The following is a 19299-nucleotide window of genomic DNA, read 5'->3' on the forward strand; positions in this document are numbered from 1 at the left end:
AAAAAGTGCAAAAATGTACAGTGCATCGTGGTAGCCCTTTAATGGCAAGTCCGTGGAAATACAAAATTTCTCACGCTAACATTCAATTTTCAGGTTGGGAGGAACATGTAATCATATCGCGGGGCTGCTGTTCAGAGTCGAAGCCGCAGTCATGGCAGGCTTGACGAACCCCGCCTGCACATCCAAACTCTGCTCATGGAATAAGCCGCCTAAGATTACACAAGTTTCGAACAAGCCCATAGTGACGATGCTGGTAGATTGGAATAAACCAACGCGTGGAAAAAGAGGCAAAGGTATTGATTGATTCTTGAATTTCTGTGTACTAAATGAGGGGTTTTTTTTCATGGGGCGCACTTCACGATTAGAATTTCATGTTGAGCGAGAAGTCACACTTCTGATAGAATCTGGTGCTAACGATTTATCAAATAATAAATAAAATGAATCTGTCAGACTGTGGAAGCAGAACAGGACTATAGTTAATTTTAATAATGCAATCAATTTTGAACGTAAAATAATGTTTAAATATTGCTAGAAATGTAATTTACTGTGTTATACCCCTTTTAAGAGAACAATGTCATCTGATATAATTATACTCATTTCAGGTGAAAGTGAAAGATATCGAATGTTTTCGTCGAAGCGACAACTCTTTGAAGCTAAGAAGAGCCGAACGCCAGCTCCAACCGCTTTACAGTTCGCCAAGAAGCTCAAATGTTTGCCCGGTGCAGTTTTTTTGACAGGACTCAATGACGAGGAGCTTGAACAATTAGATGAGCAAGGTCAACAGCCCCAGTTTGATGGGAACCTTAGTGGTTTATGGGAGAATAACGAAGAAGAAATGCAGGTCGATGGAAGTGAAACGGTAGGTCAGGCGCAAGGCACTGAGCAATTTCATTCACGTGCCATGTATATACTTTTACATTGAAAAAGCATTTTCTTGCTGACACATCAATCAGTTTAAACCATTCCTAGTTGATCTTGTCTTCGGCAGTGGGGTTCTATTTGACCAAAACTTTGAGACGTATCAAATAAATCTTTCAATTACATTGCAGCCACCAACAGAAGAAACAGCAATGGAGATCAACGATGCACTGCCAGTGAATGCTGCGAATAAACCCACCCTGATTCCAACCGATACGCCAGAGACAGTGCCAGAGAGAGTTCTTAGTATGCATGAGTTGGCAGATGAATACCGTGCCAACTGTCTTGGCCAACCCTCAGCAGAGGATTTTGTGGCATCCATCAAACCACTTTCCCAAGCCCAGGTAGAAATGTTAGAAACAGACACAAGGGAACAGGGGGACAGCATTAGATGGAAGGAAATGAGAAAGGGACGAATCACTGCTTCCAACTTTAGGAAGGTTTATACTAGAATGAAGACACTGGTGAATCCTGGTTCAGGTCTCTCGAAGGACACTGCGCCGATAATAAGCGAACTAATGGGGTATGGGGAATCTCTAGAACATGTATTTCAATTTAAATATGGCAGAGCAATGGAGCCAAAGGCGAGGAGCGCTTACTCGGAACTGCTGAAAAGTGTGGGCCATCCGAATGTAGAAGTAAAGGAAACCCGTTTATTTCTTCATCCACAGTATCCCTACCTCGGGGCAAGTCCTGATGGCCTTGTAAGTTGCGACTGTTGTGGAGAAGGTTTGCTAGAAATAAAATGTCCATCATCTATCCCACTCACTTCTCCTACCGCAGAAAACCTACCATGGTTAGTCAGTGGGGAAGATGGGCGTGTCCATCTTAAACGCAACCACGCGTATTTCGCCCAGGTACAAGCCCAAATGTTCATAACAGGTCGGTTGTGGTGCGATTTTTTTGTGTATTCTTCAGGAGGAATCCATCTTGAACGCATTGGGCCGAATTTACGAAGGGTGTTTTTCATGTGTTTTACCAGTCGCCGATTAAGTCTTAAACACTGACTGAACATGGTTTGTACGCGGACAGCTAACCGCATGTGTTTATCCGAATTTACGAAATGCGATCATCGCGCGATTTGCTAGACGCGAGTAAGTTGGTGTTCATCGCCTGTTCAAATACCCGCACTGAGTGGTTATGCAAAGAATGAAGGTCGTTGCGTAATATTCTATTGTTGGTCAGGTCACGTTTTACCTAACCACGTCGCCAGTTCACGGTAGTCCTGCACAGTACGAAAATGTCGAAGCAAAAACGGAGTGTGAATTTTACATCTGATGAACGGATGGGTCTAATTGAATCAATAGATGAACACAAAAAAGACATTGAGGACAAAAAGAGCGATGCATATGCAAACCAGCGCAAACAGGTGGCATGGAATGATGTTACAACTAAAATGAAGGCATTATTCCCTGAACGGTCGATGACTTCAACTAAGGAATTGAAGGAACTATGGAGAAGACTTAAAAACAAAGCTAAAGCAGCCCACCGGAAAAAGAAGTTCGATATTCAGAAGACCGGTGGTGGAGTAGCAGAAGGTGGAGATCTAGGCGAGGAGATTCTTGCTGTCCTAAATATCATTGCAGGGGAATTGGAGCAACTCCGTAACACTGTAGATGACGATGCTGATGCTTCCCAGGGTGCTGCTGCTCGTGATCATGGGGAAGAAATCATGGCACAGGTTGCTTCAATTTCGGCCGCTGATTTGGATTTGGGGTAATTATTCATTATTGAACTGACCATGCTTGGCCCTAACGATATGCCTCGTTCGTACTTGGTAAAAGAATGCAGGGATGCACTGAACAGCTTGCATGTCATTGAAAGAACCCCAGGTGAGCATGCAGGGGTTCAAGTGAAGTTTTTGACAGAGTTAAAGTCAAGTGTAGAAAAGTTGATAAAGGTAAATCCTGAGACATCAAAGATCCATGTAAAAATTAGTGGTGATGGGGCGAACATGTCCAGGAAGTCAAGTTTTCTGCTTTTCTCATACAGTTTGCTGAATCATCAGAAAGAAGCAGCTCTGAATTGTGATTTTGTTCAGCCATTGGCTGTTGTAAAGGCAAGTGAAAGCTACAGTGTTCTTCAGATCAGCCTCAAAGAGGTTCTTGCAGAAATTAATCAACTAGCTGAAGCTAAGGAGTTGATTGTTGGTGGAAAGAGATTTACGGTAGAACTGTATTTTGGGGCAGATACGAAATTTCTACTGTTAATGATGGGCCTTGGTCAGGCAACATCAGATTACTCATGTATTTGGTGTCTATGTCACAAAGATATGAGGCATGATGTCACAAAGACCTTGAGCTACTGGAATGAGCGTCCAAATGTGAGGACACTTGAAAAGATGCGAGACTGGGCAATTGAAGAAAAGTTCAGTTGCCATAATTTGCCTCTACTGTTCATAAAACCTGTGTACATTGTTCTAGATGAACTACATCTGCTCCTTAGAGTCACTGATGTACTGACATCAAACCTGGTTGACCACCTAGCAAGCATTGACAAGAAGAAGTCCTTCAATCACTTAAAGGAAGAGTCCAGACTCACATTGTTAGAAAGGGTTATAAAAGAAAAATGTCACTTATCTTTTTCTGTATGGAAAAAGAAAGATGGCGATGGCAAAGATTCAGGGATTTTCCATTTTACAAGTCTGGATTTTCCATTTTCCATTTTACAAGAAAAAAGGTTTTGAAAACATTGCCACACCACTTCCATGAACTCCTTGATGGGGCTGAGGCAAAAGAACTGCGTGACTTATGGCTTGACTTCCTGGAGGTGTATGAGAATATAACTTCTTGGTATCCTTGGAGCTCCGAGGAATGTTTTCGTAGGGCAAGTGCCTAGGTGACAAACTTCACTAGTCTCTCTGGCAAGATGCCTGGGTTTAACAAGAAACACGTCACACCATACATTCATGCAATGTGTTATCATGTGCCAGTATTCATCGCAAAGTTTGGAAAACATCAAGCAGTTTTCTGGCCAACCAGTTGAAAAGAAGAATGATGTAGCAAGGCACATCCATCAGTCCAAATCTATGAAACATGATCCTTGCTATGACATTCAAACTGCTTGCCAAAGAATGTCTGATCTGAGCAACAGAAAGAGAGTTCCAAGGCAGTATAACTTCAGTTCACCAGAACAAAAGATACCAAAATGTGCTGTTTCGAGCCATCTTGGTAATTGCGTCCTTCAAGGAACAACAGAAGACACAGTGACTGTGAATGGCAAGGTGTATTCAGCTTAAACTTCTAGTGTGGACTTCATTTCATGTTTGAAAGGTTTGGGAGTTGCAACAAGGGGGTTCCGCAAACCTACAAAACTGTTCAAAATCCTTCTGAGTGAGTAATTTTGTCTCTTTTTTAGCTCAGCTGACGAAAGTCAGCAGAGCTAGTCAAATAGCTATTCGAGTGGCGTCTGTCCTTCCTGCCATCCATCCATCCATCCATCTGTGGACATTTTGGGCATTTTGTAACCGTAAGGCCTAGGCACTTCAAATTTAACAAGTGGGAAGAATAGCCTTTGAAATGCTGCTGACAGAAAAATTTAGCCCGGTTTGACTCTAATTCAGCCCACCAGGGGGCAAAAAGCGTAAATTACAAAAATATTTTTTGTCGCTTTATGCCAGGAGTTCGAAGCTTGAAAAAAAGTTGAAGAGGTCTGCATAACAATCAGGTTTTGATATAAAATAGATTAATTTTGATTTATGTGACCAGTTGGCAGTAATTGGGCAAAAGTGTAAGTTGGCACATTGCCAGCTGTTTTGAATTTCGCGGTTCGAGGCATTCCCTCAGAAATTCCAGTGACGTAAACGTCGGGAAATGTCAGAAATTGGACACGTTCGGAAATGCGATGTAGTTTCTATAATTTAACGTTGAACTGTTCGAATTTGGAAACCTGTCTAAATTCTGAACTTTTCCCGGATTGTGCAGAGGAAGCGGATTGATAAGTGGTAGGTGAGCCCAGGTAGAAGATATAGGTCTTTCAGTACGTTCGAGTAAGATGCGTGTTATTGTGTTAGTAATAAACGATAAATGATCTAAAGCTATTTGGTGTGTTTCTATTGTCATTTTCTGCACGAAATAACAGCTTGGGAGCGCACATTGAAGGAAAGTAGTGCCGCATTGGCACGACGCCAGCTCACGCCGTTATCTGGCAGCATGGTCAGCTGTGTGAAGGTAAGAGGGTTTTATATCGCTATATTTCCCTTGATGTTCTTACTGTCATTGGCCATGAGAACTGTTATTTGAAATGTAATATTGTAGTATGAATCTCATAGATTCGTTACGTAGCAATATGCTGTAATTTTTGGCTTGCGATCCCGTAAGATTTTCTCGGCTAAAGTGGAAATTTCATCGTTAGAATGAGGTCGTTGCAATCCGAGAAGATGGCGGGCCGGGTGCACTTCGGCCAAAACGACATTATGCTTTCATGGTTAGGGACACAGTGTAAACAAAGATTTCTCGAAATTGTTGCACTGATTGTAACTGTAGTGTACATGACTAAGTGGCAGTGTTATTGTCATTGCAATGTACTCCTGTTTTTGAGAATTTTGACAGAGAAGTGGTCGTGAAATAACGCATCGGATGGCCAATGCATGAATGATTTCTCAGTGTGGCTGGCTGCTGGCGGTGTGCATGCCGTGTATGTAGCTATACGTACATACGGTTCTGATGTGGTAGTAGCTGTGTAATGGGTGACTAGTGGCGTAGTATTGGTGGAATTCATTGTGAATAGGCCTAGGCCTACACCTGGATATTGAGGACACCCTGCTGCTGAAGGTGCATATTATCGCCATTTACGTTGTAACGTTATTTTGCATCTCCTGTCCATTAAAATATTTGGCGATAATTGCACGAACTCTCTGTCATCATTGTCAAGTCCATTGAGATAACCTGCTCCATGGTACCTTATAATCAAGTACACCTGCATATCTAGGACATCCTGCTTTATGGTAGGCTACCTCATTGTCATTTAGTATTGTGTGAAGTCCACCTACCTATGTTTAGACGACATACAAGAACACGCTGATGTCTGTGTCATCATTGTGAAGTCTATAGATATAAAGTGCTATATGGTACCTTGTTACCAAGTACACCTGCATATTTAAGGGTTGGCTATAGGCACTAGCATTTTGGCTAGAACTTGAAATCTTAGAGCAATTAAAACTCCTTCAAAATGAAGTGAATGCTAATTTAAAAAATGGGATGCAGTTCTTTGTTTTCCAGGGAACTGCATCCCACCCCTAAAGTGGTATTCACTTCATTTTGAAGGAGTTCTAATTGCTCTAAGATTTCGCGCTCTAGCCAAAATGGTGGTGCCTATGGTCAACCCTTAAGACATCCAACTTTATAGACTTGTAACCAAGTACACCAGCATATTTCGGCCACTCTGTTGTATGGTACCTTGTGATCAAGTGTTGTTGCGTATTAGGTCACCCTCTTTTGTAACCTTGTGGTCAAGTACCCTTGTGTATTTAGGGCACGTATTACACCTGGGTATTGAGGTCGCACTGCTTTATGTTACTTTGTGATCAAGTACACCTGCCAAATTAGGATACCTCATTGTAAAGTCCACGTAATTGTTTAGATTAGTACAGGCTGCTTTCTCTGTCATTGATGTCAAATCCATTGAGATAACCTGCTTAGGTACCTTGTGATCATGTACACCTACTTACTCAGGACACCCAGCGATAGTATGGTACCTTCTTTAATGGTACATGTACCTCATTGTAAAGTCCACCTTAAATTTAGAACACGCTCTCTGTCATTATTGTCAAGTGCTCTGAAATAACCTGATAGGCTAGGTACCTTCTGATCAAGCACACCTGCATATTTAGGACATCTTGCTTTATGTTACCTTTTAGTCAAGTACACATGCATAATTTAGGACACCCTGGCTTATGGTACTGTGTAATCAAGTACACATTCATATTTAGGATACCCTGCTGAAAATGTTTTTTTTTGTGATCAAGTAGACCAGCATATTTAAGGTGCCCTGCTATATGGTACCTTGTAATCAAGTACACCTGTGTCCATGGTACCTCATTATTAAAGCCGCCTACATATTTAGGACAGTGGTGCTTTGTCACACCTCATTCAAAACCACCTAAATAAAAGACACAATGCTTTGTCAGACAGTAATTTCAAGACCACCAAAATATTTTGGACACCCTGCTCTGTCAGACCTCATAGTCAAAACCACCTAGATATTTAGGACACCATGCTCTGTCAAACCTCACTGTCAAGTCCACCTAAATATTTAGGACACCCTGCTCTGACACTAGTGACAGACCTCATTGTCAAGAGCAACTAGATTTTCAGGGTAACTTGTGGTATCTTGTTATCAGGTACGCCTGCATAAGACACCCTGTTCCATGGTCATGGTCATGGTGGTGGTGTGGTTTAAAAAGTTTTACCTTAGAGGACACCCTCCTATATTTATTATTTACCTTGATACATAGGACACCCTCCTATATCATGTATATTGGTTACATGCATTACAGAAATAAGACAGTGCGACTGAATATTTGGGTGCCTTGCTGTCTTACCTTATAATCAAATCTATGTGGGTGTTTCGGATGCAATCCTCTGTGATGTTGTCTTTAAGTCTACTTTGAATATTTAGGACATGGAGCTGCTCTATACTCGAGCATCTGGGCTACCTACAGTACATGTTTAAAAAAGTTGGCCTAGTCTATGTGATGAGACCTCATACTTTGACATTTTATAAGTAGTTATCAAGGTCACATTAAACTTACTAGATATTTAAGACACATTGCTCTATGGTGTTTGTGGTTTTGGCAATTGCTTTCAGACCTCCAGCTGTTCGATCCGGCGGGCACAATGGCCCAAACTTTGGTTTATTCTGTCTTTTACTTGCAGGATTGATTGCCAAGCAGAATTGAAATCTTGTCTTCGAGAGCTGTAAGGCAAATTGCACTTACAACTTCCAGCCGTGACGGAGGAAAGCGTGAGGCGTATTACACTCACTGCTTCCAAGTGTGAGCTACACTACACTCACATTGGGCCAGCTTACAAGAACAGCAAAGCACGAGGCGTATTACACTCGTTGCTTCCAAAATCTCAATATATTATCAAAACCACAAAATCCACAAAAACCACCAAAACAAAGCCACAAAATCTTCAAAAACTGCTATACTAATGAACACTGCAAATTGAAACGAGCATTAACAGAAATTACAAATTGTGAAATAACCAAATTGAAATCAAAAGACAACGTTTTAAAAAGAATTACATAAATTACATAATTAAAATTTAAAGACAATTTAAAATCTGTTAAGATGGGTATTGATCTTGCACAATATCGATCAGCTATCGGCCAGTTCGCTTCAAAAGCATTGAGAACCAGTCCCTCATTTCACAGAAATCATTGTGGTTGTTATTATGCTTACAATTTGTGGCAACTTGATCGTTCTGAAATATCATGGATAACAAAGGGAGATGAAGATGACTTTAGATCTATGTGGTATTTCAACTCACTCTGGCTGGTTATGATCCATATGCAGAATACAAAGAAGATCTTTCAAAAAAATCAGCAGCTAAATAACATCAATAATATCAAGGAATTAAATCAAGAAACTGAATCAGAGTCGAAATGGTTTGCAAGAATAGTCACTAATTATAAAACCAAGAAAAACCACAACATTTGTTATGAAATGGATACCGGTACTGACGATAGTCGAACAAGTCTGTCACCTCATCCATCCATGAAAAGTAATTGCGTAACGTCGTTGTGGCATAACAAACATAAAGTCTTTAAATTGTCATTAGTATTATTGTGTGTTCTTGCTTTGGGATATGAAGTGTACACATCCAATGTTCTGAAATTGAGTAATGATGTTGAAACAAATCCTGGCCCAGTTGATCACTCTGAGGGTTATCTTTTAAGAAAAGTTGTCCAAGGTTCATATCACCAAGGCCATGAACGATACTCTGACATTTCCTTGGGCAGACAGTGTGTTACAAATGCTGCATCTTCTCTTTTATATTCTCTCATTATTTCACCAGCACATTGGCAATCACAAGATCTTGATGATATTTTAAATGAAGGAGATTCTTGGTACAGGGAAATCAAGTTGACCAAACCATCCTTAAATTACTTGGCTGTTGATGAACTACCTGCTTACCATTCATGTTTTAATGAACATTTCAGAATACAACCTGTTGGTGTGTCATACAATTATTCATTTAATTCTGGTGCAAATTCCGAAGCTTTCTCAGCAGAACAATTCATTGCCAACATGTCATCAGAATATGGTGCTATTGTGGTAGTGGCATCTCAAGCCCTTGCTGTTGTTTGTGTTGATGAGAGATATTATTTATTTGATTCACATAGTAGAGATAAATTTGGTAAGCCATCACCGGATGGATTTTCAGTTTTACTTTCATTTACAGATTTAGAACAATTAGGTGCCTATTTAAAACAGCACATTGCTAATTTTAATGATTTAAGCATATTCGAAGCAACATTTTTCAAAATACAGATTGTCTCAAAAAGAACATTCAAACGCAACATTGAAAAGTTACCAACATCAGAATCGGCAACAAATAAATTAATGGACAATTACTTTAATGATCAGTCTAAACAAGAAAAACGAAAACATGATAAAAAATTGTACATGCAGTGCAGAAGAAGCATGGAAACATTTCGCAAAAATGAGCAAGAACAACAAAAGCAGTTTAAAAACAAGAGGCCCAAGGGCCTGGCGCTCAGCTGAAATGGATAGGTGAAGGCAAGGGTCAAGTGTGTGTCGGTACCGTTATTATGAGGCAACGAAGAAGATAAAGAGTTGGTTAACAAAATGAACTTTATTGGTGCGGCAGATATTTGATGCCTTTCGGCAGATATTGAAGCGCCTTGCGGCAGATATTTGTTGCCTTGCGGCAGATATTTGATAACGCTCTCCAGGAATGGAAAGCAGTAAAACGAGTAAGCACACCTTACTCTGAATGTGGGAACAGCAAGTGCTTTCCTGGACTTGAAATGTGCCAACGACTCCTCTTGCAATAACCAACAACAGTTAATCTGTAAAAAAAGAGAAGAGAAATTAACACTGACTGAATAAATGAAACGGCCAGGGGCCATTGTGCTCACCGTATACATCTTTTATTAGGCAGGATCATGCTTAGTTTAGAGGTGAATATGGTGAACACAATCAGGCATGAAGACTTTTTTTAGATGTGTATTGATGTCAAGTAATAAGACAGGGCAGTATATATAAGTTTATGATCCAACCAATAATTGTCTATGACATCAACAAGATCAATATCGTGTGATTGCTAAGAGTCCCTGCAATAAAAAATTCATCGAAAAAAAGTCATTAATAAGCGAGATATTGCACGTCCTACTTTTTCAGTTTTGACCCCCTGGTGGCCAAATCAAGAATCAGATCAGGCCAAAATTCGGTGTCAGAGATTATCTGATGTAGGGGGTTACATGTACCAACTTTCAAGTTCATAGCTTTAGCAGTTAAGAAACGTGCCATAGTTACACTCGAACGGTCAATTTACGCCATTTGACCTCTGTGACCTAGAAAAGGAGGTCAAATCCAAAAATCATAGGAAATGTGATGTATCCTTGCTAGGAGTCCCTGCCATAAAATTTTATCGAAAACAATTCACTCAAATAGGCAAGATATTGCACTTCTTCCTTTTTCCGTTATGGCCCCCTGGTGGCCGAATAAAGAATCAGATCAGGCCAAAATTCGACATCAGACGTTATCTGATGTAGGGGGTTATATGCACCAAGTTTCAAATTCATAGCTTTACTGGTTAAGAAACGTGCCATAGTTTACACTCTAACAGCCAATTTACGCCATATGACTTCTGTGACCTTGAAAAGTAGGTCAAATTGAAAACCCGTATAATATGTGATGTATTCTTCAAAACAGTACCTACCATAAGAATTTTATCGAAAACAAGTCACTTATAAGCGAGATATCACACTTTTTAGATTTCCACTTTTGGCCCCCTGGTGGCAAAGTTAGGAATCAGATCGAACCAAAATTCAGCGCCAGAGGCTATGTGATATAGGGGGTTATATGTACCAAGTTTCAAGTTCATAGCTTTAGTGGTTAAGAAACGTGCCATAGTTTACACTCCAATGGCCAATTTACGCCATATGACCTCTGTGACCTTGAAAAGTAGGTCAAATTGAAAACCCGTATAATATAAAATGTATATTTGCTATGAGTACCTACAACAAAAGTTTTATCGAAAACAAGTCACTTATAAGCGAGATATCACACTTTTTAGATTTCCACTTTTGGCCCCCTGGTGGCAAAGTTAGGAATCAGATCGAACCAAAATTCAGCACCAGAGGCTATGTGATATAGGGGGTTATATGTACCAAGTTTCAAGTTCATAGCTTTAGTGGTTAAGAAAGGCTTGTGGTATTCGACTCGATGACTCGACGACGCGATGGCTCGATGACGCGATCGTTGCTATGGATTTTGCTAAAATACGGAATCCCATGATCCTGGTCTCCGGGCTACCGCTGCAACAGCAGAGGTTTTAGCTCGGCCTTCCCATACCAAGCTACGGTATGTGGAAGGATGTCCCCCCCCCCCCCCAGCCATGGCCACTGAAGATTGGTCCCCGCGATTGATTTTGATATTTAAAGGACTCGTGGAAGTTTCATAGCATGCAAAATGACCGGAGATTTAATTGACAAACAAGCTTCTAGTGGCCAATGTCAGATGTCATGTGGTAGTCTGTCAAGAATCGGAATTTCGCATATGTGCAGTTTTTTAGACTCAGTCACTCAGTCCCTCTTCTGTCCCTTGACATCTGCCCCCCCCCCCCCCCCCCCCAATACATCAGCCCCTATACATGCTTTCCGAAATTGGTGGCTTGCATTGGAACTAACTTTTTCCCCCTTGTCCGTCATTAAAGGCATTCAAGTGTGTTGGTCAACCATGACTATCTCCTTTGTCCCTCCACCACAGGCCTAGTTTCCCCTTATGACATCACTATTTCGGACACTCAGCGCCCCATTTCTGGAAAGGTGTATAGGACATTTAATATTGCCGTGCTGAACGGATATCCAGAGCCAACCTTGTCTCCAGGAACTCGCGTGTCATTTTAACATTGGAATTTCTGCTCGTAAAGATCCTGGGTAGGAGGTTGATCTGAACCAGCTATATTTAGGTGTATTAGCTGTATTGACGGTAAGATACCAGTGGCTTGCATAGCAACATGGCGCATGGTTTTATCAAAAATGCGAACTTGTAGGAAACGAAAAATGGTCGGATTAGATACGGTGAAAACAGCTTGAAAGGGGTTGGTAATGATCGGTTCTTTTTTATTTTCCTCCACTTATGATTCTATGTATAAATTACAGTCCAAGCAGTGATATTCTTTAAAAAGATTCCAACCGGATCGCGTCATCGAGTCATCGCGTCGTCGAGTCATCGAGTCGAATACCACAAGCCGTTAAGAAACGTGCCATAGTTTACACTCTAATGGCCAATTTACGCCATATGACCTCTGCGACCTTGAAAACAAGGTCAAATTAAAAACCCGTATAATATAAAATGTATATTTGCTATGAGTACCTACAACAAAAGTTTTATCGAAAACAAGTCACTAATAAGCGAGATATCACACTTTTTAGATATCGACATTTGGCCCCCTGGTGGCCAAACAGAGAATCAGATCGGACCGAAAATCAGTGTCAGAGGTCAGCTGACCTAGGGCATTCTGTGTACAAAGTTTCAAGTTCATAGCCCTAGCAGTTAAGAAACGTGCCACTGTTAGGATACGACGACGACGACGACGACGACGGACACAGCGCTATCGTATAGACTCCCCTTACGGTGAGCCAAAAAGGGTGACATAGACGGGGAAATGTACACCACCGGATACAGTCTGTGCTTGATCAGGCATCGGTCAGATGATATCCTGAACAAGGCATCTATGGAAGCAAATCCAGAAAGAGACTTAACCTTCGAAGGGCACACTTATCACTCAGTGAAAAGTCAGTCCTGGGGGTTGTTTTCCAATTCAAAATAAAAGTGTAACCTCTTTGAATTAGTCTCACAGACTGAACCATAACACTCAACAGCCAACCGTGCCCACATGATGTGAGCCGTGAGCGAGTGGTGTACTACATTTTGAAAATTGTCTATCATGTAACAGAACAGGATCTAGTGGACTTAATGATGAGGTACTATCAAATAAGGTGTCCATCAAATGAATCATGAGGGCCTGTTGAGTTATACTCTAAGCCTGCACAGCGCAGTGTACAGACAGTACAGGATTGCCAACCAAAAACATGAGCATTGCTGCGTAAGGAAACTGCAGTGGAATTCATACTACGATGTCATAGGCCTAATGTGACTTTCAAAATAATTGTAAACAAACGTAAATGGCGAGATTTGTTGACCGTCCCAAAATGGCCGACGGCGAATTCTCCGGTCGCTAGCGCAGTCCATAAACAAGCATCAATTTTACCAACTTTGGGTGCAAGCTTGGTCATAAAAGTTACAGAACTGTTAGAAATACATCTAAACAACATATATATACAGTTAAAAGTGCATAAAAATCCCGTTTCAACCTCCGGGCGCTACCTTTTTTTCTCCGCCACACGCCGGGCCCTACCGGTCGTTATTTAGTGCGACCGCCACCAGAGTGTTTATCACGATCTTTCGCCGTTTTAATTGCGCGTTTTAGGTAGATTAATCAATTATTACATGCATGCATTATATATCACCGAAATGATAATTGCGTAGGCTATTTGAAACTAAGTTCAGATGTCATTTTCGATCTTTGAATTGAATTTAGGCGAGTGATTTTTGACACCCGGTCGACATATCAGGACTTGCAAAATTCACGCGAGATCGCTTGCATCATCGGCACGTTTGAAAACCGAATTTCACAAATTCCACAAATATTTATCACATACCATATGTATCACCACAAAGGTAACTCTCTAGACTATTTGAAACCAAGTTCAGATACTTATTTTCACAAAAATTCGAAGCTATGCAAGCGATTTTTCAGTGGTAGAGATCGACGGAAACAAATTTTTCGCTCTAAAATGACATGAGACGAGCACCAACTTCCGCTGATTTGTGCACAAAATTTCCGGAATATTATAAAAAACTATTGATAAATCTGAATTATATAGACTCTTTTCAGTACCTAAACAAATTTCAGGTACATGGTCATGTTGATTAAAAGAGTATCAACCGATTGAACATGAGAAGTTCACTCACCTTCATTGAAGCAGCGACTACCGCCATTTTTAAATGGTGGCATCTCTTCTATCGATCGGCCAATCAGCGGCACTGCTTGCAAAAAAGTTAAGCCACCGCCAAATTTGAAATCGCCAAAATTCAGGCAATGTGCCTGCAGCGCCAACTGGCGGTGAAAACTAAATTAATTCCATTAAAAGTAAAAAATGAAAAAATATTTAAAAATATTCAGCCACATTTGAAAACAATATTTGCTCTGTGGACCGAGGTAAAAAGGGAAAGAAATCTAAACGCGAAATGACCTCATTCTCTTAATACAGGTCGGATCGCGCCGATTTTTCGTTTTTTGAGTTCACCTTGGGCAACTCCTAATTTAGCACGGTCAATGAAGTGGCTAGGCCTTCCCGGTCAGAAATGTCCAATTTTGTCCACAGATGGGTCCCTAGATGGATGGATTGCAGGACGGACACCATTTGAACAGCTATACTACTAGCTCCGCTGACTTTGTCAGCTGAGCTAAAAAAGCGAGATTTGATGAAACTACACGAAAAAAAATTTTACAAATTGAAAAGACATCAAAGCAGAAAGCCAGACTAAATGATTCAAAAAGACAGAATGTTCAAGAAATTGAAAAAAGATCAAAGCAAAAAGCCAGACTAGATGATTCAAAAAGACAGAAAGTCCAAGAAATTGAAAAAAAATCAAAGCAAAAAGCCAGACTAGATGTTTCAAAAAGAGAGAAAGTTCAAGAAATTGAAAAAAGATCAAAGCACAGAGCCAGGCAAAATGATTTGAAAAAACAAAATGTTAAAATAATAGAAAAAAGATCAAAGCAGAAAGCCAAACAAGATGATTGTAAAAGAAAACATGTTCAAGAACTTGAGAAAAGATTAAAGCAAAGAGCTAGGCGCGATGGACCTAAAAGAATGCATGTTCAAAACATTGAGAAAATATTGAAGCAAAAGGCACGACTTGATCAATCTAAAAAAGTTCATGAAAATGAGAGAGAGATGCTTCGAAAAAAGAGAAAGCGTGGAGATCCTTCTTACAGAAAAACAGAAAGTTTACAAAAACGGACCAGGTACATGGAAAAGAAATGTAATAAACAAACAGACCAAACCCTACCAACTTGTCCTACATGCAATATAACTGAATTGAGCAGTGAAATGTCTTCATATCAAAAGAAGAAATACGGTGTAACATTAAAAGAAAATATTGATTTATTTCTTAACTTAACTGCCGAGGGTCCTATTTATATCTGCACCTGCTGTCACCAAACGTGGTTTAGGCATTCGGTAAAGTCCTCTGAATCCTGGCCTAAGCTTTTTGACTCTGATTTTGTTAAAAGTCTTTTGACAGAAAAAACATCTGTGGATGGCAAACGATGGCTTTGTAATACATGTGTAGATTCTTTAAAATCTGGTAAAGTCCCAAAACTGGCTGTTGCCAATGGAATGAAATTTCCAGCAACACCACCTGAATTACTTGATTTATACCAACTTGAAGAGCGTTTGATTGCTTTGAGAATACCATTTATGCAAATACGGCAGTTACCAAGAGGCTCACAATTATCTATGAAAGGATCTGTAGTCAATGTACCTACAGATGTTGAAAATACAGTCAATTCACTTCCAAGAACACTTGATAAAACATGCACAATTCCGATAAAATTGAAACGAAAGCTATCCTATACGCATGCAGTGATTACACAGAATGTACGTCCTGCTGTTATCATAAGCGCCCTGTATTATTTGATGAACAATAGTGAATTATATAAGAATGCCAATTTGACAGTGAATGATGGGTGGCTTCAAAGTTTCCCTGCTGAACTTGTGGAAGAGGAAACTCCCATTTGCGAGGCAAATATTAATAATCCAAACAATGCGAGTAGTGTTGACACTCTTGTAAAAGAATTCGAAGAAGCCGAACAATTTAATCCTGATGATCATTTTGAAGAAATTCAGGACGATACGCCAGGCAATCTTGATACTTTACTAGATGAACCTGAAATATCTAACTCTTATGTATATTCATTTGCACCAGGTGAAAATCAGAGACCACTTGGCCTGTTCCAAGATAAAGATTCTGAATATCTCTGCTTTCCATCTATATTTATTGGCCAGAGACGCCCAGATAATGAAGAACGTAGAGTTCCTGTTCATTATAGTGACATATGTAAATGGGAACTGAGAGCTGCAGATAGAAGAGTGGCTAAATCAGTGCCAAATCTTTTCTACAAAATGAAAAAACTGCAAATCAAACAAATTTCAGATAAAGTTCAGCTGGCTATGCGACGATGTAAAACACAAGGTAAAACATATCACGCTAGTGATTTACTGAATGCTACTGTTGTAAATGAAATTACCAGATTAGATGAAGGATACCGAATCTTCAGAACTATAAGAAGTTCACCACCATATTTTGAAGCTAAAAAAAAGGAACTCTTTGCAATGATAAGACAATTGGGTTTGCCCACTTGGTTTATTTCACTATCTGCTGCTGAAACAAGATGGATTGACCTTCTTCGTACTCTGGGGAATTTGTTGGATAACAAAACCTATTCAGATGATGAAATACTTGATTTCAATTGGACCAAAAAATGCGACTTGATTAAATCAGATCCTGTTACTTGTGTGAGATTCTTTGATCATAGAATCCATACTTTTCTTCACACTGTATTGTTAAGTCCTCATAATCCCATTGGCAAAGTAACAGATTACTTCTACCGTGTAGAAATGCAACAAAGAGGAAGCCCACACATTCATATGCTAATGTGGATTGCAAATGCACCGCAATTTGATATAGACTCTGATGAAGATCTAGTCAAATTTATAGACCAATACGTAACATGTTCACTTTCTCATACATCTGACTTGGCCTTCATTCAACTCCAACTACATAAGCACAGTATGACATGTCGAAAAAACGGGAAAGCAATTTGTCGTTTCAACTTTCCTCTGCCACCAATGCCTGCCACAAAAATCTTGCGCCCATTTGAAATAGAACCAGAGGACATTGCTAAACACAAAGCAAATTACACCAAAATAACTGCTGAATTAAACGCAATGGGAGATGGTTCAGATATATCCTTCAATGAATTTCTAGATAAATTAGAATTATCTGAAGATGAATATTATTCTGCTCTCAGGACATCAATCAGTGGACCTAAAGTCTTTTTGAAACGAGAGCCATCAGAAATCCGAGTAAATGCCTACATGAAATCATTGGTAAATGTTTGGAAAGCCAATCATGATATCCAGTTTGTTTTGGATGCATTTGCTTGTGCAACATATATTGTATCCTATGTCAGCAAATCAGCTCGTGGTATGAGTAATTTATTACACAATGCTTGTACAGAAGCAAGAAATAGAAACGACAATTTACGCCAGCAAGTTCGACAAATTGGAAACAAATTTCTGAATGCATGTGAAATATCAGCTCAAGAATCTGCTTATCTGGTGATGCAGTTACCCCTAACTAAAGCAACACGTGATGTTATATTCCTTCCAACAGCACCACCTGATGATCGTACTTTTTTAATCAAGAGTACTGCTGAATTAGAAAAACTTCCTCCAAATTCAACTGATATCAAAGTCGGTAATATAATATCAAGATATAGTACTCGACCAAAACAGTTGGAAAGTTGGTGTTTAGCAGATTATGCTTCAAAACTCAATATCACTTATCCGAAACAAAATAATGACCCATTCAAAGATAATTTAGACGATGTTAATGAAGACTTTATTTTAAACCTTGACACTGAAAATATGCAAGCTGATAATGATGAAAATGAAGTAAACTTCACTACAAACAGTGGTGTAGTCTATAAATTGAAAAAGAACCCAAAAGTCATTAGATATGTGCGATACAATGTAAACACTGATCCTGAAAACTGTTACCGAGAAAGAATTCTTCTTTTCTTGCCATGGAGAAATGAAACATCAGATTTACTTGGTGGCCATAGTACACATTATGCCCATTATAATGCCAAGAAATCCATAATCGATATCAAAAGAAAGCAATATGAACACATGGCTGACATCCTTGATGAAGCTGCAAAAAGAGCTGAAACTGAATCACAATCGTTTGATGGCATTGCCCCAGGCAACATGCACACAGAAGCTGAAGATGCTGATCAAACAGTTCATGATTGTCCAGAATTAGCTTTCTTCAATCCTGCAAACAGTGAGCAAATAAGAACCTATGACATAGGGGTTGACATTGGACTCCATCCTCAAAAAGAATCACACCATTTTGATAAACTACCAGGTAGAATATCTGACGAAGAATACCACCAACTGGTGAGAGATTTAAATACGAAACAGCGTGACATCTTCAAACATGTGTTGAAACATATCAAAACGTCATCTAACATGTCTAAGCCATTACACTTATTTGTCACAGGTGGTGCTGGTGTAGGCAAAAGTGTTACTATTAAAGCTATTCATCAAAGTCTACTCCGTTGTTTGTCTACGAATGCAGGTGATGACCCTGAACATTGTCGTATTCTACTAACTGCTCCAACTGGAACAGCGGCATACAATATTCGTGGCACCACCCTGCACACAGCTTTCCATATTTTACCAAACCAAGGCTTAAAGTACACTAAATTACCAAATAATCTAAGTGAAAAATACATAACATACTACAGAAATCTCTCTGTTCTCATCATTGATGAAATTAGTATGGTCGGACGCAATATGTTCCAATTTCTATCTCTTCGATTACAAGAACTAAAAGGTAATAAAGAGCCATTTGGTGGCATTCATGTCATTACTTTCGGAGATCTGTACCAACTACAACCAGTTATGGACAAGTGGATTTTCTCAGATCCAGCCAAAAGAGAAAAGGTTGATTATAGAAATTTAGCAACCAATTTGTGGACTGGTGAACAATTCGATACTAATAATGATAATGAATCAAACCAGACCTATTCTAATAAGGCTGAAAATGAAAATGAATGCCATTTCGAGATGTTTGAACTAACCGAAATTATGCGCCAAAAAGATGACATGGATTTTGCACAACTGCTCAATCGTTTAAGAGAAGGCAAACACACAAAAGATGACATTGAAACATTAAACTCGAGAGTAATTTCCAAAGATGATCCTAATTATCCTAAAAATGCATTACACTTGTACTGTACAAGAGCTAATGTATCAACACACAAC

At 39.6% G+C, this 19299-nt stretch overlaps 1 protein-coding gene across 1 annotated transcript; it reads left to right on the top strand.

Annotated features, from left to right (window-relative positions):
• The first annotated feature begins 14689 nt into the window (after positions 1 to 14689).
• LOC135501632 (uncharacterized) lies at positions 14690 to 18643 on the top strand. Its single transcript, XM_064793850.1, has 3 exons — positions 14690 to 16303; positions 17642 to 18429; positions 18611 to 18643. The coding sequence occupies exons 1-3, from the start codon at positions 15055 to 15057 to the stop codon at positions 18641 to 18643; spliced, it is 2070 nt and encodes a 689-aa protein (XP_064649920.1). The 5' UTR covers positions 14690 to 15054.
• The last annotated feature ends 656 nt before the right edge of the window (positions 18644 to 19299 follow it).

Source organism: Lineus longissimus, chromosome 17 (genome assembly GCF_910592395.1).
Source record: "Lineus longissimus chromosome 17, tnLinLong1.2, whole genome shotgun sequence".
Classification (NCBI taxonomy): Eukaryota; Metazoa; Nemertea; class Pilidiophora; order Heteronemertea; family Lineidae; genus Lineus; species Lineus longissimus.